This window comes from Molossus molossus, unplaced genomic scaffold, assembly GCF_014108415.1.
Source record: "Molossus molossus isolate mMolMol1 unplaced genomic scaffold, mMolMol1.p scaffold_m16_p_4, whole genome shotgun sequence".
NCBI lineage: Eukaryota > Metazoa > Chordata > Mammalia > Chiroptera > Molossidae > Molossus > Molossus molossus.
In genome coordinates, this window is record NW_023425377.1 from 59,302,707 (window position 1) to 59,325,196 (window position 22,490).

At 40.9% G+C, this 22,490-nt stretch overlaps 1 protein-coding gene across 2 annotated transcripts in view; it reads right to left on the bottom strand.

Annotated features, from left to right (window-relative positions):
- The window catches only part of DOCK5 (dedicator of cytokinesis 5), a 234,853-nt gene that overhangs the window by 83,057 nt on the left and 129,306 nt on the right, over positions 1-22,490 (bottom strand). For both annotated transcript variants that reach the window (XM_036240517.1, XM_036240516.1), the window contains exons 12-18: positions 20,546-20,688; positions 17,523-17,648; positions 9,034-9,158; positions 7,445-7,543; positions 5,877-5,949; positions 3,063-3,166; positions 1,701-1,884 (exon numbers count right to left, since the gene is read on the bottom strand). In XM_036240517.1, the coding sequence (XP_036096410.1) occupies positions 1,701-1,884; positions 3,063-3,166; positions 5,877-5,949; positions 7,445-7,543; positions 9,034-9,158; positions 17,523-17,648; positions 20,546-20,688 (854 nt within the window). The remainder of the gene's footprint in view (positions 1-1,700; positions 1,885-3,062; positions 3,167-5,876; positions 5,950-7,444; positions 7,544-9,033; positions 9,159-17,522; positions 17,649-20,545; positions 20,689-22,490) is intronic.

The following is a 22,490-nucleotide window of genomic DNA, read 5'->3' on the forward strand; positions in this document are numbered from 1 at the left end:
CTTGACAAACCTATAATGACATGTATCCATTATAGTATCATACACTATAGTTATACTGCATTAAAATCCCCTGTGCTCTACCTATTCATCCCTCCCTCCCCCAGAGTTCTTTGCAACCATAGATCTTGTCCCCAGTTTTGCCTTTTTTTCTGGCTTAATTTTTGGTGAGTGTGCTTTTACCCTCCGACATGTATCAGCTTTGAACTTCATTCTTCTGAGTCTAGACACTTGTCCAAGTTGAAATACTATCCTTGTTCTCTAGCCAACTATGATTCATCAAAATAATATCAACTCCTTCTAAAGATAACAACATCTGATCCTTGACTGTACCTTATATCTCAACTGTTTTGTCTTAGTACTTCCCTAAGGCAGAGCCCTTGCCAAGTACCTCACCCAAATCTTCTAAGAGACCAAAGAGAACTAATTTGAGACATAGCACAGGGGCGATAGAATTTCTAAGGCAAGTCCCTTGAGCAACTAATTCCTGGCTTACTAGGTTCAGTAGGACTCCTTACACATTACATAAGTTAAATAAACAAAAAGCTATTATTGGCCATCAAATGCCATGATATATACCAGAGAGATTAAAAAGATATTAGAGATTTCAAGAAGAAACGAAATGAAGCCCATTTTAACTATTCAGCAGATTTTATGAAAAAATCCCTGACAGTATGAAAAAAAATGAGAAAGAGGAGACTGACTGCGTGGGGGATAAACAAAACTCTAATAGGAAACCCTCCCTGCTCTTGCTCATACCTATGGGTAGGAGACTGATTATATTTCTCTGCCAATGTCCTCCCCCTTATTAGCAACATCTCTTGTTACATATATTATACAGCACACATTATCAGAGTTCTTTGCTGCCTTGAAGGAAAAAAACATAAGACTTTCCAATTTTACATAAATGAAATTCTTAATGTCCTTTGTCCAGAATAGGACCCCATTTTAAGCCATTATTTGAATAGAGTTCATAATTTAAAGTGCTCCCCACTCCATAGGATGTGTTCATTTCATTGCATAAGCTGCAAAATGGCAAATGATTAAATTGGTTATAAAGTATTTGTAGTATAATAAATGCCAATTTATGATAACTGTCAACAGACTTGTATACCAAAGCTGAAAAGCTGCTATAATAGAGGCCAGTACTACCATGACTCTTCCACATGCTCAATCTTCATTTACTAAATACAGTCATACAAATCCAGAAAAGTGCCCTGGCCGGTTTGGCTCAGCGGTTAGAGCATCGGCCTGTGGTCCAGAGAGACCCAGGTTCGGTTCCCACTAAGGGCACGTACCTCGGTTGCAGTTTGTCCCCGGCCCTGGTTGGTCATGCGGGTGGCAGCCACTCGATGTGTCCCTTTCACATCGATGTTTCTCTCTCTCTCTCTTCCTCTCTCTCTCTCCCACTCTATCTGAACAAAAAATGGAAAATCGTCCTCGGGTGAGGATAAAAAAAAAAATCCAGAAAAGAAACCTAGTGGGTCTGTTAATACATTTATAGGTTTGACAATATTAAAAAATGCCCCAATGCCTTTTATCCTGATTTGATCAGGACATCTGGTAGTCCCAGATCACATGAAGAGCAGGAGCAGAAGCCAAAGTGCTCAGCACCCCACTTCAGAAGCTGTGGCCCCATAAGTTCTGATCCCAGGAAGACTAAGCAGAAAACTCATTCTGGTGTCACTGTGGTCACCACCTACCGTTCTGGGTAAGCTTTGTGGAGCAAATGAGGGTGGCAATCTGAAAACTATCTTTTGTGCTCTCCTTGGCTGGGGTAAAGTTGGTCAGGGTTTTGGATGCTTGGAGCTCTTTTTCTTCCATCTCTACCTTGGTTCCAGGTAGGGTCAGGTAGAACTTAGCGTCTTCCATTTTCTTGTTATCTCCCTGAAAAGGCAGCATATCAGGAATACATAATGATGGGCAAAGCCTTTTACATACCAATGAAAACAGTGCATTTCCAGCATAAGAAATGAGATTTCATCAAATTAAACCTCGATCCCTTCCAGCTCTGAGATACTATGGTACCTTCCCAGAGTTAGAACCCAGAAATAATACCAAAGCTGAATAAAAATGAAGTAAGTTGTGAGCTAGACTAAGAAGAGCCTAGGTCTTTGCTATAAATAAATAAATATGAGCCCGGCTGGTGTGGCTCAGTGGTTGAGCACTGACCCATGCACCAAGGGGTCGCCAGTTAGATTCCCGGTCGGGACACATGCCCAGGTTGTGGGGCCCGATCCCCAGTGAGGGGCATGCAGGAGGCAGCCAAATGATGTTCTTTCTCATGGATGTATTAATCTCTCATCTCCCTCTCTCTAAAATCAATAAAGAAAATAATAAGTAAATAAATGAATAAATAAATAAAAAAGAATAAGCTTGGATTTCATTTTTGTGAACCTCCATATGGTCAGTTGTATGTCACTGGGTTGCCTGGGGTCATTAGGATGAAATAGCTTGCCATGCCTTCCAAAACTGTTTATGAACTAATAATAGCTATTAAGGAAAATACAGATCACATAGATACATCTCAAAAAAGCTGCCAACTCTATGATACTGTTGGATGAATGATTTCTTCCAGCATCTACTTTCTACTCTAAAATCTCAGTAGATGCGATAGCTGTATAGCAGTTGGAGGACAAAACTGTCAGGGTAGGAAAGAAGGTCCTATAGCAAAGAAATGGTGCCTGGCTCACACTGATATGAAAACCACATTCTACCACACCCTCCACACTCTAACCAAGCCCAACAGTGCAGCTGTCTGCACTCCATGCCGAGTGATGCAGAGAAGAGAAGGCAAGAGGCAGCCCCAGAATGCAGTTTGCAGGAGAGGGAGACTAACAATGCAACTCACTCTTTCCAGAGAGGGGATGGGAGACCAGGCAGCCAGAGGGCCATAGCCCTCTGGATTTCTAGACTTAAAGGAGCAAGTCTAGAGCTCTAGAGAAGTGTAGCTCTAGAGAAGTTTTTGATGTTTATACACACAAATCAGAAAGAAAATTTCAGAACCAATTTCAGGAGTCAATATTTCCTCAGCAAGTTTCTGAACCTCATTCTGTCAGCACCACCTTATAAACCACCAGGTCATGCCTCCCATCCTGCAGTGTGGTGCCATCTGGGTTCATCAGTTTCACAAAGGCCACCCCAAATGCTCGCTCCGATTTATCTCTGGCTGAAAAGACAGAAATAACATGTCTGAGCAGTGCAGAAAGATATAAGAAAGCGATGGCTGTGATGTCTGATTCCATATTTTGCTCTGGGATATGATGTTCAACCATGCACAGCTCAGCAAGTTGCAGTAAGTCATCCATACTGTGTATGTCACAGGCTTCTTAAAGGAAATATTTCCCAAACTGAAATCATCTGGTACCTGCAAGTATGCACCTCTCTCTAGGTTGACAAGTGAATGAGACAAGAAACCCCTCGATGATCTAAATCAGAACTAGGTTGACACTGACTCTGCCTCTAAGTCAACTCCATGTATTGAATAGCTCTGGAACCTGTGCCTTTTATCTCTGTGCCTTCTGTGCCTACCCAAGTTCAGGCCACCCTCACCTCTTTCCTCTATTTCTACAAATCTTCCTCACCAGTCTCTCTGTCTCTAGTCCGTATCCACCAATCACTTTCTCTACACTACAGCCAGAGTGAGATTTCTAAAATCAAACCTAATCAGGTCAACTCTGCTCGAAAACTTTCATGAGGTTTCTACTCTCCCCTTCCTTCCAAGATATTAGCTCAAATACCAGAGTGGGTATGTGTGCTCTGTGACATTTGGGGAGGAGAGTCCAGCCTTCCAAGGAAGCAGAGCACCTCCTTCCTGGTCTTTAGGTCTGAGCTCACTGTATCCCCTTAGATGTGATGGCAGGAGTAACTTGTGGCCTGTTCTCACCACCAGCACAACTCTAAGGTCTGCTGTGACTCATGTGTCCCCAAATTGGCTCAGCTGTAATACACTGTATGATTAGACTACAATCTGTTTATCCATTCTTCTTTCGATGACCATCTAGGCTATGTCCAATATGAGGATATTATGAATAAAGCTGTTATAAGCATATACCAAACCACCACCCACCACCCATAAAACACCCCTGCATGGCTCCTCCACACATGGTTCAAAAGAGCCTTCGTCTTTCATGACCTGACTCTAGCCCGCCTGGAACCAAACTGCAGATTGTCAGTCCAGGCTCTATCACTTCGTAACAGTGTGAACCTGGCCACGTATTTAATCTCTCTGTGCACAGGTTCTTTATATATAAATGTGAATAAAAGTAGTATGCACTTTATCAGATTGTGGTGGATATAAACAAGGTGGTGTGTATGGTACAAAGGACGGCTTGGTAAATGCTAGCTTCATCTTTGGAACAGCCAAATGAAATTGCTGATATTTGACAATTTGATATTGACCAACTAAGTGGCCATTTCATGTATTTAACCTAAAAGTATGATCGCTCTCCTTGCTCCCACTTCAGCTCTACTGAGCTCACTCTGGTTTTCAAACACTTTTCTCTACTCTCACCCTTTGCTGGGCTAAGTTCTCCTCACCTTCAAGTCTCACCTAAGCTGCAGGAAAACTTGGGCACGAATCCCCAGATGGAGTGAGGTGCTGTGTGCATGCTCCCTTACAACTCTGCTGCTGCTGCAGCCCGTATCACTGTTCTGAAGTTAAGCACGTGTTTTCTTGCTCATCTTTCTAACTAGACCACAGAGGCTCTTCAGGGCAGCTACTGTGATGTACCCAGGGCCTGGCCTGCAGTCTGGTACGTAGATGGGTCAACTACATTCAGTTTGAAATAAAGAATTGCATTTCTATGCAGTGCAGAATGAGAACAAGACACTTGCAGAAATTTTGTGATCAATCTGAAAACAATCAATTTTCTTCTCTGTTCACATTTTAGGGCAGCCATTTCATTATCTGTAATCTAAGATTTGAAATGAGAAAAACAGTAATTTGGAGACACAACAGATTAAACAGTTTCATATTAAGTAGTTTTCCTGTGGCAGGACTTTTCAGCAATATGGCCACGCCCAGTGTGAATGTTTAAGAGGGAGATAAGATATACAGCATTTCCTGTTTGACTGTGAAAGCCTTTCTGTCAGAGTACCTATTAGTATTTTATAAGAATTTAGTGTTGCCCTGGCCAATTTGGCTCAGTGGTGGGAACGTCGACCCATGGACCAAAGGGTCTCGGGTTGATTCCTGGTCAAGGGCACATACCTTGGTTGCAGTTCAATCCTCAGCCCTGGGGTTATGCAGGGTTGTGTGGGAGGCAACTAATCAATGTGTCTCTCTCACATGGATGTTTCTTTCTCTCCAAACCCACCCCCCACCCCCTGTCCAGTCTATCTAAAAATTGATGGAAAAATGTTCTCAGGTGAGGATTAACAACCACAACAAAAATTTAGTATTCACAGAACACATTTTGGGGAAATTCTGATACAGAATAACACAGATCTTAGAAGCCAGAAAAATTCATATTTTCTGCCCTGGCCAGTTTGGCTCAGCAGTTGGAGTGTTGGCCTGCAGTCCAGAGAGACCTGGGTTCAGGTCCCGCTAAGGGCATGTGCCTTGGTTGCGGTTTGCCCCCGGCCCTGGTTGGGGTAGTGCAGGTGGCGGCCACTCGATGGTCCCTTTCACATCGATGTTTCTTTATCCCTCTCTCTCTTCCTCTCTCTCCCTCCTACTCTATCTGAACAAATAAAAAAATGGAAAAAATGTCCTCGGGTGAGGATAAAAAAAAAAAAATTCATATTTCTGATTTCCTTACCACCAATGAGTTCTGAAGTGAAGATGCCAAGTATCTTGTTCGCCAGACCCAGAAAAGCATTGCAAGCGAGAATAAGTGTGTTTCTTATGGAAATGCCGTGGACCTCCTGATACTTACATTCCTGAGACGATCGGTGCCGGAAGGTAAACCTTATATGGCAGCGAGTAACCTCTTCTATCGCAATGGATACCTGCGTAACAACAGGAAATAAATAGTTTACTTTGTACTCACAGCTCATTTTACAGAATTAGGCTGACTGCATCTTACACAGCACTAACTCCTGTGAAGTGAGAGGTGGCAGAAGGCTTCATTCAAGGGAGACTTAGCTATTTTCAAGCGAAAGACCTCAGGAGAAGATCATCTTTGTTGTTTATCGTAGATTCTGAGAATCGAGGTATTACAAGTTTCTAGTATTTTCTCGAGTTTGAAACAGAGGGAAAAAAAAGGTCATCACTTTGAGGTTTATACAGGACCCTTCAGACTGCAAGGTATATACTTACATGGTAATAATTCTGGTCTATAATAGAGGGAAAAGATATGTACTGGGGACGAGAAAAACTTCTGCTGCTTATATAAAGATGGGGTACAGAAAAAGCAGAAGTACGGGGCAATGCAAAGAGCAGAGAATATCCGTCAAACACATAAACTAACCTTGGCATGATTACATAATGGAAGACTGCGCAAGTATCTAAAAGTACATTTCTGAATAACTTTAATGCTTCTAGGTAAGTAGCTTTTAATAGCACAATATAAATTTGTATAAACAGCATAATTCAAAACATTTTAAATATATAAAATCGTGAACAATAGTTACTTCTGAATTGAGATATGAATGCAAATGTGTATTTTCTGAGTTTTTATGGGGAGTTCAGAGACGGACAGTAGGAGTGAGCTGATGGAGCCTGGGACTCAGAAGTGGGCTCCAAGTTAGGCTCTGACACAAAGTAGACACGGGACCTTGGAACTCACTCATCTCCTCAGAGTCTCAGGCACCGAATGTTGTTGTTTTTTTTTTCAATGTTTTTTATTGATTTCAGAAAGAGAAAGGGAGAAGGAGATAGAGATAGAAACACCGATGAGAGAAAAATATCAACTGGCTGCCTCCTGCATGCCCCCAACTGGGGATCGAACCTGCAACCTGGGCACGTGCCCTGACCAGGAACTGAATCAGCAACCTCCTGGTGCATGGGACAGTGTTCAACCACTGAGCCACACTGGCTGGGCTAGTACTGAATGTTTCAGTTGCAGAGCTATTGAGAGGCTCATATGAGATGACTGATCAGAAAAGCACTTTGGAATTTGTAATATGGAAACTGAAACTGAAAAGAGGCCCAGAAAACTTGGCTAGAGGCCAAGAAGAAAAAAAGTAAGACAACTGCTTGCAGAGTATGAAAATTTCCACTTGGGTCTGGACCATCTTGGCAGCCTATTATGTCACTACAACCAGTATCTCCAGTCAAATTTCTACACATTAATGAAGGAGAGTGCCGTTTAAGAAATTTGAGTTTCTTAAAGATAAATACTCTTAAACATAATTGTAAGTATCCATTCATTTCTTATTGTACCCATAAGTATCCAATTGGAGGATTGTATCCAATCCTCCAGAAAACGTAGGAATGATTTGTAGATTAAAAAAAAGAAGGAATCTAGACTAGGTTTAACATATGACAGATTTACATTCTCACCTTGACAGTCTCATACCAGCAGGGCTGTTTGACCTGGTAATAGACCACTGATTTGTACTCTGACACGCCTTCGTATCCAGCGCCAGGATGAACTGCTTTCTACAGATGGAGAGAAAAAATGAGGAGGGGATAATTATCTAGACAGTAAAAGTACCCCACACACCAGGCATGAGCCCTCTGCCCTCCACATGGCCAGCACGTGCCTGACACCGGCATCCGTATGCTGATTCCATTCGAGGGATAAAGGGCAGATAAGAATGAGTTTCTATGACTTTACCTGAGTGTCTAAGTGTGGTAATCACTAACGGTCACAGCACTCTCCTAATACTCCTCTTTAAGGAGTAGGCAACTTTTATTTTCTCTCCCCTCCTCAGACATATATTCTCCTTTCTTTCCTCTTCTTTCCTCTCTCGAGGGACAGAGGTCTGTGTGGGTGACCGCAGCTATGGCACACGTGACCACGGTATAAGTGTGGGCAAGTGCCTGCCTACACTCTGCTTGGTGACCAGGTGCACAGAGACAGCTTGTTCACGGAAACTGAGGGCTGCATCTTTTCCTAGTAATGAACCACTTAGTTTAGTAAAACCAGGCTTCAGCAGGGGCACTTCCCAGCTAGTTAGCAAAGCTGCAAAAAGACCAACTTGGGAAGTTGTGTACTCGAACTCATGGGCCAAGGGTCTTGATCAACAGCACAAATCAATCACTCCCATGCTGTGGCCCACAGTATTCTGCTTGTGCCACGACACAGAATACTACTTGACCAGTCAACTGTTTCCTTCAGAAATGATAATATCCAAGGGAAGTGACAGGGCTGTGTGCTTGGTGCTCCCTCAAGTGCCTGAGCAATGAGCACACGGGGAGCTGGGTGGGCTGACAGCTTGATCTCGGATTCCAAAACAGGTAACTATGGTACGGGCATAAAGAGCCAGATGTCAGCTGAGACAATGAAGCCTCCTGCCTAAGTCCTTTATGATGTCAGAACTACACTTACTTCTCCACATGGACAGTTGGAGGAACTCTGGATGGAGGCCAGGATACCTGGACCCCCTCCTGGCCACCACTAACTCTTGTGTTTCCCTGAGAAATAACAACTTCTTTCTGGACTACAGTTTCCTGATACTAAAACTAACAGCCTGTGGAAAAAAAAGAAAAACCTCTAACCAAGGGGCCTCCAGTCTGAAGCTCTCTAAGGGGCGCCTCTCCTTGGGCTCCGCTCACTGGGTGGAGGAAATGGCCTTTCGGTGCCTCCTGGGTACACAGGCCCCTTTGCTCAAGCCCCAGAGCAACTTAATAGGTCTGAAGTGGCTAAATAGTTTGAAAATGATAAAGACCCTCTGCATCAGAAGCACACATAAAATCATTAGTGGCTTGAGATATTTCTTAGCCCAGGAGAAATATAAAAGTAGGAGTCTAAATTGGTTTCTTACTAAAACTGGTCATGGCTAATCATAAATTTAACAGGTTTTCCTTATGTTCCTTATGAGAAACCAAATGCTCCCTAATGCAGAGCACGATCAACAGCAGGCCAGTCCCTGGTTATCGGGAAGAAATGTGTGACGGCAGCAACACTTCCAGGGGGTGGTGCCTACCTCCAAGGTACTGCCCTCCTCGTCACACACAGACATGGTCACCTCTACGTTCTTGGGCGTCTTCTTTTTCCCTTTGTCAAACTCACCATGGATCAGGGTGACATAAATATCGTTTCGAACATCTCCTGTAACATGACAACCCATCCTGTGAATGGTGCTGAGAAAAGTCACTTTTAATTTTCAGGATGTAATAAGACAAACTATAAGTAAATTAAGAATTGCCAGGTCTGACTTTATAGTGAGCTGTTCATAAATCACTTTTCATATGTATTGTTCTCTGCCAATTACCTCATTCTGCCTTTCCAGACATACCCAAGTGTCTCTGAAGTGTAGTTTATAAAAAATGAACTCTTTTCAATAGTCTTTATTTAATCATTGCTGTCTAACAATAAGTACACACTATATTTTATTAGGTTGCAATGCGTGTTTTTTTCAATAATTCCTTGGAGAGTGTGGCATTTCAATCCATGTGACAATAATGAAGGCTGACATTTATTGAGTGTTTATATGTTCAGTATAAACACTGTTCAGTGTCTCATATGCAATAATTTATTTAACCTATGTCAAAACCTGATGAGACAGACACTACTTCTGAAAGCCTACCAAACACTTTGTTTATTTAAATCAGCTTAATTGTTTTCACCGTTATCAGAATAATTACTGCTTGTCATATTTTTGGTTAACCACCACAAAATTTAAAAAATGAATTAATTAGTAAATGTGTAGTCCCCTCCACAGTGAAGAAAAGATTTAAATGTTATTGAGACACATAAATGAAACCTAGAATGCATGAAAGGTAAACCAAATTCTGGGGTGGAAAGACTCTGGATTATAAAAATGACTCCAAAATCTATATTATACTAAATTGCCTCCCAGGGTAAAAATTAAATCTTAGAGCACAAGACAATCAAGGTGCATATTTACAATACACCATTTTCATTGCTTATCTGATGGGAAAGAAATTGAGATATTGCTCACAATTGGTGAAGGTGAAGAAAAAGGGGCCTAATTACGTATTACAGTTTGAAATCTTAATTTGACATATTCTTTGTCAATGGAGAAGTTGACAGTTTGTGTCAAAAGCCTTAACTGACACAGCAACGTCACTGGTAATATTTGTTTATACAAAGTATTAAAAATGTGGGCCATGATTATCCATAAGGATATTCATTGTGATATTGTTCGTGAAAGTGAAAACTCAGAAAGTCCTTCCATTTCCAACCCTGAACAGCTGGTAGAATAAATGATGGTACAATCAGATAAGGAAGTATTCATTTAAAACACTGACTGAGCACCTGCTCTGTACCAAGCACTGTACTAAGTGCCTGGGGGATGATGGTGAAGCCATGCACCAGCCTTGCTCTCATACAGCTCACAGTCTAGTGGGGAAGAGAAGCATTATCAGATGATAACACGATGAAATGCATCATCACAAATCAGGAACAGGCTGACCTTTGTGAAAAGCATAACCCTAAGTTCCAACCTTGTCTGGAGCATACAGGCATCTTTCCTTTGAGGTGATATTGGAGGGATGAGAATAAGAGTGACAGTAGCATGTGCAAAGGCCCAGAGGTAGCAGACATATGATGGAAGTGTTCGCATTGGGAGGTGGGGTCTGGTGTGAGATAAGGCTTCAGAGACAGACAGAAGTCATCAAAATGTTTTCAGCATGAGAGGAGTGGGAGGAAATCAGGTGGGCTTGCATAAAAGCTATCTCATGCCAAGGTGTGGAGAAGAGGAAGTGAGTGAGGTAAGAGCAAGTAGAAACAAGGATACCAGTTAGAAGGTGGTGGCAGTTGTCCAGCGAAGTAGCTACAAACCAGGTAGTGGCAATGGAGATGGAGAGAAGGCTGTGGCTTTAAGAGGCCTTTTAAAGGTAAAACCGGCAGGTATTATCCTGTCATTTTGAATGAGGTAGAAAGGAGAGGAAGGGGTCAAGGGTGACTTTCCAGCTTATTTGTACAACTGGCTGGATAGACTGCCATTCTCCTAGATAAAACTCAACAGAAGATCTAGGTGTAGATGTACAGGGTTACAAGTTCCAAATGGAAATTCTGAGTAAGAATTATACAACCAAAGACAGGAAGCAGTTGGATCTATGTTGGTTGAGTTCAAAGGAGTTGTTCTGAGGTGAGAGGTACAGATTTGGAGACAACTAAAACACAAAGGCCAAGTGAGGAGATGAGATCACACAGGGAGAGAATGCAGGTAAGAAGCAAAGGGGCCTGTTACGAGCTGAATTGTGTCCCCCTAAATTCTTATGTTAAAGTCTCAACCCTCAGTGCCTCAAAATGTGACTATTTGGAGAGAGGCCCTTTAAAAAGGTGATTAAGGTGAAATGAGATCATGTGTTGGGCCCTAATCCAATATGACTGGTGTCCTCATAAGAAAAGATTAGGACACAGATAACACAGAGACTAAGAAGTGACCATGTAAGGACACAGGGAGAAGGTGGCCATATGTGAGCCATGGAGAGAGGCCTCAGAAAAAAACCAAACCTGCAGACACTTACATCTTGGACTTCCAGCCTCCAGACCTGGAAGAAAATAAACTTCTGTTGTTTAAGCCACCAAGTCAGTGGTACTTTATATGGCAGCCCTAGCAAACTAAGACAGGGTATAAGGACCAAATATTGAGGAAAGCTGACATCTAAAAGTGAGGAAGAAGATAAGGTAGCAGAGGGAGTCCTAGGTGAGGCCACGGGGGAATGGAGAAAAAGAGAAGAGTGTGGGTCACCGATGATGAAGGGGGAGTGTTTCAAGAAAGGGTGACCAAGTGTCACATGCTGCAGAAACACCAGAAACAATCATGCTAAAAATACCTTTTGGACTTAGTGACCATACAATCTTTGGTGACAGCCATTCTGGAGTGGCTGGAAGGTGACTGGCAGGTGTGAAAACAGAGAGTAGATGTAGGTAAACACAGTATCGCCTCCTCTCACAACCACATCAAAATTACAACAAAACTGTAACACAACCATCCTTCAGAACTGCCTGAAGTTGAGCTGAATGGAAGTCTTACAACTATGGAATTAAAGAAGCCACCACATAGACTGGTAGGAGGAGCGGAGGCGAGGACGGGCTGGTTCCACACCCACGTGTGGCGGATAAAAATCAGGAGGGACACTTCAGCTGGGAAGGCCCTCCCTGAGGAATGAGGGGTCCCCATCCCACACCAGGCACCCAGCTCAGGGTCCCAGTGCCAGGAAGAAAAGTCCCCATAACTTCTGGCTGTAAAACCAGTAGGAACTGAGGCAGAGGGAGGGTGCGGCTGCGGAAGCCCCAGCAGTTCCTCTTAAAGGGCCCGTGCATGAACTTACTCAGACCCACTCCCTCTGAGCCCTGAGGGGAGGCAGCTTGAGGGGCACCAGAGAACAGGGAAGAACTGAGCTGTTTGGCCTCTGGACAAGGGCTGGAGGGACAGCTTTCTCTTGGACAGATGTGCTGGTGGAGGTCGTTGTTCCTTTGGTGAGCCTTTCCCCCACAGGGCGGGCAGACAGCCTCCACATCTGGGACTCCAGCAACCTGGCTCACACTGTTGGCCCCACCCTGATGATTCCCTGAGGCCCTGCCCCACCCAACTTTCTCGGGCCCACCCAAGCTGTTTCCAAAGGCTTTACCATAGGATTGGCCTGTCTTTGATCCTGCTTCAGTTTCCTAAAATCTCTCAAACAAGCAGCTTCTGGTCTCAGTGAGCCCCATACCTGTTGTTAAGTGGCCCCAGGCCTGGTACTACAAGTAGCCAGCCTCAGTTCACAACTTGGCTTTTCCTAGGTAACTCTAAGCCCAGCACAAGCAGCAGCCATCTGCAGATCACTTTGTAGCTTATGCCAGGTGGCCCTGGATAGAGCAAAGGCAGTGGCTGACCTTGCCCCAGAGCCAGCACACCTGGTAGACAGCTTCAGACCACATCAGAGCACCACCACCCAAACACCTCCAGTGACAAACTCAATGGGTGGACTCAGTGGGTACCAGAGCCCTGCTGAAGTAAGTACTGCTCTGTGTGGTGGGTACCTGCACAGCTGATCTTCCAAGGTAGTCAGAGGCCAGTGGCTAGTGGGCGCAGCCAGTCCTTGCAGCTGATCGGCCTGAGTAAACCCCTCCCATTGATGTGCCAACAGCAATTAAGACTCAATTACAACAGAAGGGTGTATAGTCCACACTAGGGGTGCACCTCAAGGGCCCAGCTGGGGTGATCAGGGAGACTATGCCACTGGATCCTACAGGACACTACAACAGAAGGCCACCCTATGAAGCCTAGGAGGCATAGCAACTCTGCCTAATAGACAGAAACAATAACAGGGAAGCAGCCAAAATGAGGAGACAAAGAAACATGTCCCAAATGAAAAAAAAGAACAAAATTCCAGAACTGGCCAGTTTGGCTCAGCAGTTAGAGTGTTGGCCTACGGTCCAGAGAGAACTGGGTTCAGTTCCCAATAAGGGCACGTACCTCGGTTGCAGTTTGTCCCTGGCCCTGGTTGGTTGTGCGGGTGGCAACCACTCGATGTGTCCCTTTCATGTTGATGTTTCTCTCTCTCTCTCTCTCTTCCTCTCACTCTATCTGAACAAAAAATGGAAAAATGTCCTCGGGTGAGGATTAAAAAAAAAGAATAAAACTCCAGGAAAAGAACTAAACAAAATGGAGATAAGCAATCTAACAGATGCAGAGTTCAAAACACAAGTTACAAGATTGCTCAGGGAACTTGGTCAGACATCCAATGGACTTAGACCTTCAAGGAACTTAATGAGACCTTTAAGGAACTTAACGGGACCTCCGAGGAACTTAGTGAGAACATCAACAACATAAAAAAGGGCCAGTCAGAAATTAAGAATGTACTAACTGAAATAAAGAATAATTTACAGGGAATCAACAGTAGAGTAGGTAAAGCCAAGAAGCAAATCATTGATTTGGAATATAAGGAAGCAGAAAACATCCAAATAGAACAGCAAAAAGAATAAAAAAAAAAAACGAGGATAGTGTAAGGAACCTCTGGAACAACTTCAAGTGTGCCAACAATTGCATCATAGGTGTGCCTGAAGGAGAAGAGAGAGAACAAGAAATTGAAAAACTATTTGAAACAATAATGACAGAAAACTTCCCTAACTTGGTGAAGGAAACAGATATACAAGTCCAGGAAGCACAGAGAGTCCCAAACAAGTTGAACTCAAAGAGGTCCACACCAAGATACATCATCATCAAAATGCCAAAGGTTAAATACAAAGAGAGAATCTTAAAAGTGAGAGAAAAGCAGTCCATTACCTACAAAGGAGCTCCCATAAGACTGTCAGCTCATTTCTCAAACAAAACTTTGCAGGCCAGAAAGAAGTGGCAAGAGATATTCAAGGTGATGAAAAGCAATGACCTACAACCAAGATTACTCTATCCTGCAAAGCTATCATTTAGAATCGATGAACATATCAAGAGTTTCCCAGTCAAGAAAAAGCTAAAAATTGACCACCACCAGACCAGTATTCTATGAAATGTTAAAGGGTCTTCTTGAAGGTGAAGAACAAAAATATGAACAATAAAATGGCAATTAATACATATCTATCAACAATTGAATCTACAAACAAATGAGCAAGCAGAACAGAAACAGATTCACTGATGTAGAGAACTTTTTGTTGATTGCCAGATGGGTGGGGGCTGGGGGAATGGGTGAAAAGATGAAGGAATTAAGTACAAATTGGTTGTTAGACTGATTAATCTCAAAGGGAAGGGGGCAGGGAGGGTGGGATAAGTTAAACCAAAGAATTTTTATGCATATATGCATAACCAATGGACACCAAAAATAGTGTGGGGAAGGCAGGAGGGGCGGGATTGGGGAGGAGGGGATCAATGGGGGAAAAAAGGAGAAACATCTGTAATACATTCAACAATAAAGATGAGTTTAAAAAACAAATAAAACGAACAAACAAAAGAAAACAGAGAGTATAACTGCTTCCAAGAATCTAGCAGTGAAGCTGGGAGCAGAGAGGAGGAGCACCTTAGCAAGAGGGGGGTGGGGCAGAGGAAGAGCTCAAGCATCTGCAAGGCCGACGCTCTAACCGCTGAGCCAAACTGGCCAGGGCTCTTCATGCAATTATTAAGTGACATCAACCAAAAACATAAATGTGATCATTTCAATAATTCTATAAAAATAATTATATTTATACTGAAAGAATACATGCAAACCATCTTATATACAAACTAGTATTTCACACTTATTTATGAATAATTGAAAGAGTTCTCACTCCTCTTAGTATTTAACTAAGAATTCTTTTCAATATTTACCTTGAAGTTATAGCAAATTATTCAATGAAAAAGCATCAAATGAATGATACTCAAACTATTAATTAAAAAATTCACACTCAAATATTTAAAATGTTAAAATCAAATAATTACCTTCAAAATATAGTTTAAAAATTCTTTATAGATATAATTATCTTACAATGGGGAGTAGGCAAACAAATCTATGCTAACTTCACATTACAGGGCTAGTACTGAGGGTCATGTTAGAAAAACTATGATTGTTATCTAAAAGTGTGTAAACTAATTCATTTTGACTTAATGCCAGTTTAAATGGTGATGGGAGGAAGCTACAAGGGGAAGGACTTAGGTTTGATCTGTATTTCTCAAACCTGAGGATCACCAGAATCACCAGGGGAGCCCTGGTCTTACAAACTGAATCAGAGTTTCTGGAAAAATCTGGGAATCTGTATTCTAGTGTTTTCAGGTGATCCTGATTAGCTGATCCAAAGACCAGCATTTGGGAGCCATAAGCCTGGAAGATTTTTAGTATCTATTATTGTGCTGGCAGTCTATGACCAATCCCACTGACATAAAGTAACTTTCCAGCCAGGTTTCAAAAATAAATTCACTTCGTCCAAAAAATAAATGTCTCTAGTTTATCTTTTTCAGGTATCTGTACTGCTGTAGCAATAAACTGCCTTCAATTGTAGGAATATTACCAATACTTAATTTTTTAAAACAAAACATTTTCCCAGAATATTGATGAATGTGTATCAGGATGAAATGGCTCTGGAAGGCAGATGAAAAACTACCTTGTTTCATAAGAAAAGATCATTTCCATTTTATAGCTCTTCTATTCATTCATTTCACAAATACTCTTTTAATTTCTACTATACGCAGAAAGTGTGTGTGGCAACAAATTATTACTGCTCATTAATCTTGCAAAGGAGAAATAAAATCTTGTATTATTTTAAGAGAACCTAAATTTTTATGTAATAGATAAGAGCTTGGTTTGCTAGAATTTTTCGAATGTGCCAAAAATTGTTTACTTATATGTTCTATCTACCTGTAAAATGCATATCATATATTCATATTTTAATATTTATACCCATTCATTTTATATACAATATTTATATAATATAATAACATGGTAATTGTCTATATATCAAGTTCCTTAAGGGAATGATTTCCTTCTTCTAACATGAAGATTAAGAAATTAATTGGATTTTTAAATCTAGACTATAGGAAAATGTGGTGCTTATATATGTATGCATATATATCAACCTTTTCTGGCCTTTTACAATAATTTTGATTATAATTATCAATTAATTTGTTTAGATTTGGTGGTCTCCTCTTGGGAGAAATGGCTTTCTCTTTGGCCAAAAGGTGGGTCTTTCTCCGAGGATGAGCTGATTATATTTTACTAAAAAGTTTTCTAGCTTTGGTCTTCTCAGAGACTCGATTCCCCTTTATTAGTTGAATTTCTGTGTTTCACTTGTAAATTGTGAGCTGCCTCAAAGGCCGTCTTTGGTGATTGATCTTAGTTCTTTTTATTTATGTTCTGGACTTAGACCTTTGATTCTCAGAATCTGCCTAGATGACTGTTAATAAAACACTAAGATGTTAGTGAAAAAAGATGAACTGTGTTGAATCAGTGGCTACAACAGAACATGTGCAGATCACAAACACATGGTGGCAAAGAAGATAAAAATGATGCAAGACACTGCAGAATGTTTAGATTCTTGTCACCACAAGTTCGGGGACTGCCAGTGGCACAGCTGGAGCAGAAACAAATAACGTAGAGGGTCCAGCTGAGATTGAGCTGAGCTGGCACCTCGCCAGAGCTTCCCAGCGAGGAGCCCAGGACACTGGTGATGCCATCATGAGAAAGGTACAAGGTACCTGCAAATGAAGCAGATTATTCTCGGGAATGAGAACCTGTGCCATTCAATTCAACTTAAAGATGGTCTAGGCCATAGACTCTAGGGGAACATTTCAAACGAGCTTGTGCAGAACACACAGGAAGAGTGAACAGAAAAGTCTGAGTCACATTCAGATGTGTTACCTTGGCCTGGCGCACTGGGTACCTTTTCAAGGTTCTGCATGCAACCCTGTTTGTATCTCCCACTGTCATGATACCACTGAATGCAGATGAACTACATTGATGGATCTGTGTTGCTTCAACTGTGCAGTTAGAAGTAACTACTTCATGGAAGAAAATCCTAGAGGAAGCAAGACAGGTGACTCGGCAAAGTGTTTACCTGGAAGGATTATTTCGGGAAAGCCCATTTTTCGGGCGATTGCTGTTGATCTATCCACCAAGTGTGAAAAATTCTTCTGAACTTGTGTGAGATCACCTGGCAATAACTTCAAGGACACCCAAAGCCCTTTAAAGAAATAAAGGATAAACTTTTAGTTCTTTGTATGATCTATATAATAAACACACCAACACTGAGAAAAATTTGTTGTAATGATATGCAGATACAGTATTCTTGGCTGAAAATTCTCCCCTAGTTAACTTATAATTTTAATGACACTCCATTAGGACTTCTTGAGAATTTAACAGAGATGTGAGCATATGTTTACTGTGAAGGGAAAAGAGTGAAAATAGTCCCTCTCAGACACCAAAATGCTATAAAGCTTTAGTAATGTATATTGGTGGTAAAAAAGTCATGTGAATCAATGGAACCAATGAGATTAAGTACTATAATATAGAGCAAAAGGGCACAACAAGTCATAAAAAGAAACACAACAATTTCATAAGTGTGCTGGGATAATTTCCTGCTATGCAAAACAGAATCCATTTAATTTCTCACCTCACATTTTTATTAAAATTAATTCCTAATATAAAAAAGGCAGAAAATTGCCCTGGCCAGTTTGGCTCAGTGGTTAGAGAGTCGGCCCGTGGACCAGAGAGTCCTGGGTTCGGTTCCCGCTAAGGGCACATACCTCCGTTGCAGTTCGTCCCCGGCCCCTGTTGGGGTTGTGTGGGTGGCAACCAATCAATGTGTCTCTCTCACATGGATGTTTCTCTCTTTCTCTTCCTCTCTCTTTCCCTCCTGCTCTATCTGAAGATAAAATGCAAAAATGTCCTTGGGTGAGGATGAAGAAAAAAAAAAAGGCAGGAAATTAAAAGAAAAAATAAATGTACAGTTAGTAAATCTCTGAGAATGATTCTAAGTAGAGAAACAAATAAAATCATCAAAGCAAAAAGAATTATCTCTATATAAACTGAAAGTTTTGATATTCATAAAAATGAAAAGTATACTGTAAAGTGGTAAAATACTTATAAATAATAATGAATTTTACTACTCATTAGAAGAAAAACATTAGGATTCTCACAAATAAATAAGACATGAATAGTCAAATTCACAAGGAAATACAAGAAGTTTATAACTATTTGGTAAACCAAAAATTGAGAAATATGTGTCCTAAGACAGATTATCTTTATTAAATATAAAGTGCTCATAAAAAAGAAGGAAAACTTTAGAAAACTCACAAATATACATGAAGGCGGATTAATTCATGAACAGTTTTTTTTTTTTTTTTTCTTTTTTAAATTCAAGAGAACCATATGGAAGTCTACTTTTTACCTTTCAAACAGGTAAAGATTTTTAAGTATCAGTCTGCAAAGAGGGAAAGATGGAAATTTGTGCCCACTGGGAGAATTCTATAGCTGCATGTTTTCAGGTTTAAGCTTGCTACCATCATTTGACCCAGAAATCCTACTTCTGGAAATTTTAGGGAGACACAGTCCTGCATATGGGAAAAATTACAAATATAAACATAGTCATAATAGAGTTATTTAAATGTATAATCGTGACAAATTAGAGAACACTTAAATGTTTACTTAGAGGAGTTCCTTTTCTGAAATCCAAGCAACGGCATATTATGCAACCACAAAAAATATTTGTGAAGAGCACAAAAACATTTGAAAAGTGCTCGTTTGTTAAGCAGCAAGAGAAGAAATTATCTTTTTTCAGTTCTGTTAAAATAATTTATACATACAGAACAATCTATTTAGTGTAAGAGTTTTCCACTCTAACAAATTATATCCTAAGGTTAGAAATTTCAGAACAATAGAAATATACTTAGTTATTTGTTTTAGTTATTTGATTCCCACTCAGGATCACTGTTAATACATGGAACCTAAATACGGTGAAAATGCTGTGTTTTCTGATTGCCTCCACTTTGGAAGACAGTTATATGGTGGATAAAGAAAAAAAGAAACTCAATCTTCAAAATTATCCAAAAACCATCACCATCTTGGTATTTAAATTTAAAAGTGTTAACTATTTTCCCTCATTGTTTTAAATTTAAAATGCAGTTTCAATAAGGAGAACTTCTTTCAGTTAAAATGATGTCAGTTGAGTGCTATACAAAGTACTAAAAACGTTTTGCTAGATAGCCCATTATTTCATATTAACACAAATATTTTTTTAATATATTTTAAAATATTTTTTCTTTATTGATTTTAGAGAGAGAGGAGGGAGAGGGAGAGAGAGATAGAAACATCGATGAGAGAGAACATCACCTGGTCGCCTACTGAATGACCCCCACTGGGGATTGGGCCTACAATCTGGGCATGTGTCCTGACCAGGAATCGAACCAGCGACCTCTTGGTGCATGGGTCAATGTTCAACCACTGAGCCACCCGGCTGGGATTCAACAGAAATTCTTTTATATTGCTTTGGTCTCCTTCCTCTCGATTTTAGGAAATGTAATGGATAAACATATTCAAAGACTGGAACATAATTATCCTCAAAATTCTCTGCATTCGCCTAGAGTCAAGGATTGCAGGAACAAAAGCGAAGAAGTGTCATGGGATAAAAAGCTGTTCCAGCCCTGGCCGGTTTGGCTCAGCGGTTAGAGCGTCGGCCTGTGGTCCAGAGAGACCCGGGGCGCGTACCTTGGTTGCAGTTTGTCCCCGGCCCTGGTTGGTCGTGCGGGTGGCAGCCACTTGATGTGTCCCTTTCACGTCGATGTTTCTCTCTCTCTCTCTTCCTCTCTCTCCCTCCCACTCTACCTGAACAAAAAAATGGGAAAATGTCCTTGGGTAAGGTTAAAAAATAAAAGAAAAAGTTGTTCCAGGGAATTTACGAAATACAGCTCTGATCCAATCCACTGTCAGGTGCATCCTGGGTGCTCTTCAGTATGAAATGCCTTTGGCAGGAAGCTGAGGTGGGCAGTCCCCAGAAAAACACAATGAAAGGGCAGGAGTCCAAGGCCCCAGCTCTGAATGCCCACCCCCAATCCCCTACCAGCTGAGTACAAAGCTGAGTACCTTGTCCTTTGTGGTTCACTTCCTTTGCTGCTATCACTTTATTCAAGACTGAAGTGAGTGGCTCATTTTCCCCAATCACATGGGATGCTATCAGGGGTGACATGATTAGCTGCCTCTGCCGGATATAGGTTTCCATGGCGATTCTGGGAAAGTCAGAAATGAGAGGTAAGAAAAAAAGAGGATGTCTCTGTAGCACAGGCTCAGATAGTGGTGGGTCCTATGGGAATAATATGGAAATATAAACACTAAACACACCAGACACTTAACTAGAGGACTCTCTCTTTTCTTATTTTTCTATTAGGTGCCTATCTTAGACACCAAATTCATCTTGCAAATGACTTTGGGCAAAGAAGAAAAAAAAACAAGAACAAAAAAAAAACTAATGGTAAAATCAGTGGCAATTCTTCATGCTCTTACAAGTGGGAAAGACTGCTGTAAAGGAATTGAAGGACTGGGGTTGGGCCAGGAGACCTAGCTTCCAGTTCTGGTTCTACTTGGCCGTGAGCTCCACCAGACTCCCCTCTGGGCCTCAGTGTCCTCATCTGTAAGAAGATGGACCTGATCATGCCTTGAAGGCTCCATCTAGTGCTCACACTCACTGTACAAGAGCAGTATGTTTGCAGGCGCCTTGCAAGGGTATTCTTAGATTCCCATGTGATGACAAACTATATTAGGGTTGCGATAGTGCAGGCCCCAGAGAACAAGCTTCACTTCAGTGATCACATCAGGCTGAGGCTTGGGCAGGGTGATCAAAGAACCAAACACAGCCCCCATTCTATTGACAGCACAGTGCTATCAGTGCCTACATATCGCCTGGTACAGCACAATGGTCTCCAGTCTTCTTGGCTGTGGTTTTGTCCTCTTGCCTGTTATGCAGGCCAGCTTTCTCTATGGGTTCAGATGTGTATGCTGACAATAGGGGGAAACATTGCAATATGTTGCTGAAAAGCGGGCTTGCTATCATCTGAGTTGTTTTCAAATGACACTCTAAAATGGACTAGCAGGACACACATATAAAACTCTCTTATAATACACTCCACAGCTTTTGAGGTAAGTTATAAAAGCAGCTTCCATAAATCTTAGGAGTTAAATGCCAGAGGCTGCAATTTACATTGTGAAAGCTTTACAGTGGCTGTTGGCCACACAATGAGCAGTAATCAAATTAGGGCTGGTCAAGGCCGAGACTCAAAGCATGCATTATGACACAGTGAGGACGATCTCCGGTGCACTGTTACTGGGCTGCTAGACGAGAGCTGGTGCAGAAATTCAGCAGGGAGGCACACAACCAAAGGACAAAACCTCCTCACAGGTAAAGCAAATACACAGAAATACATTTAAGATAACTTTCACATTCATAATGCCTCACCTATTTTTGATATATTTATAATATAATATATATAAAGCAGAATAATTGTCATACCCATGAATGCTACCCCTTTTACTTACACACATATATAAAATATACTATGTCACATTATCATTTATTTCATATAACTTTCATAGCCATGAACACTGCTCCTATTATGTATACACCTATATATTATATACATAGTACATAAGTAATAATAATGTATAATATGTCCAATAAGAATATTCATGGATAGAAAGTTATATATATCACAAATATAAAATTTTTACATATTTAATATAAAATATTGTATTTTTATATATTTTTATATTTAAACATATTTATTCTATATATTTTATTTAATATTTACTGATTATATAAGCTACATTAATATATTTGATTTAATATATTAATACATTTAACTTAACATTTTAATTTAAAATTGTAACATATATATATGTGTGTGTGTATATATATATATATATATATATATTTTTTTTTTTTCCCCTTTCTTTTTTATTTTATCTTCACCCAAGGACATTTTTTCATTTATCTTCAGCTAGAGCATGACAGAGACACATTGAGTAATTGCCACCC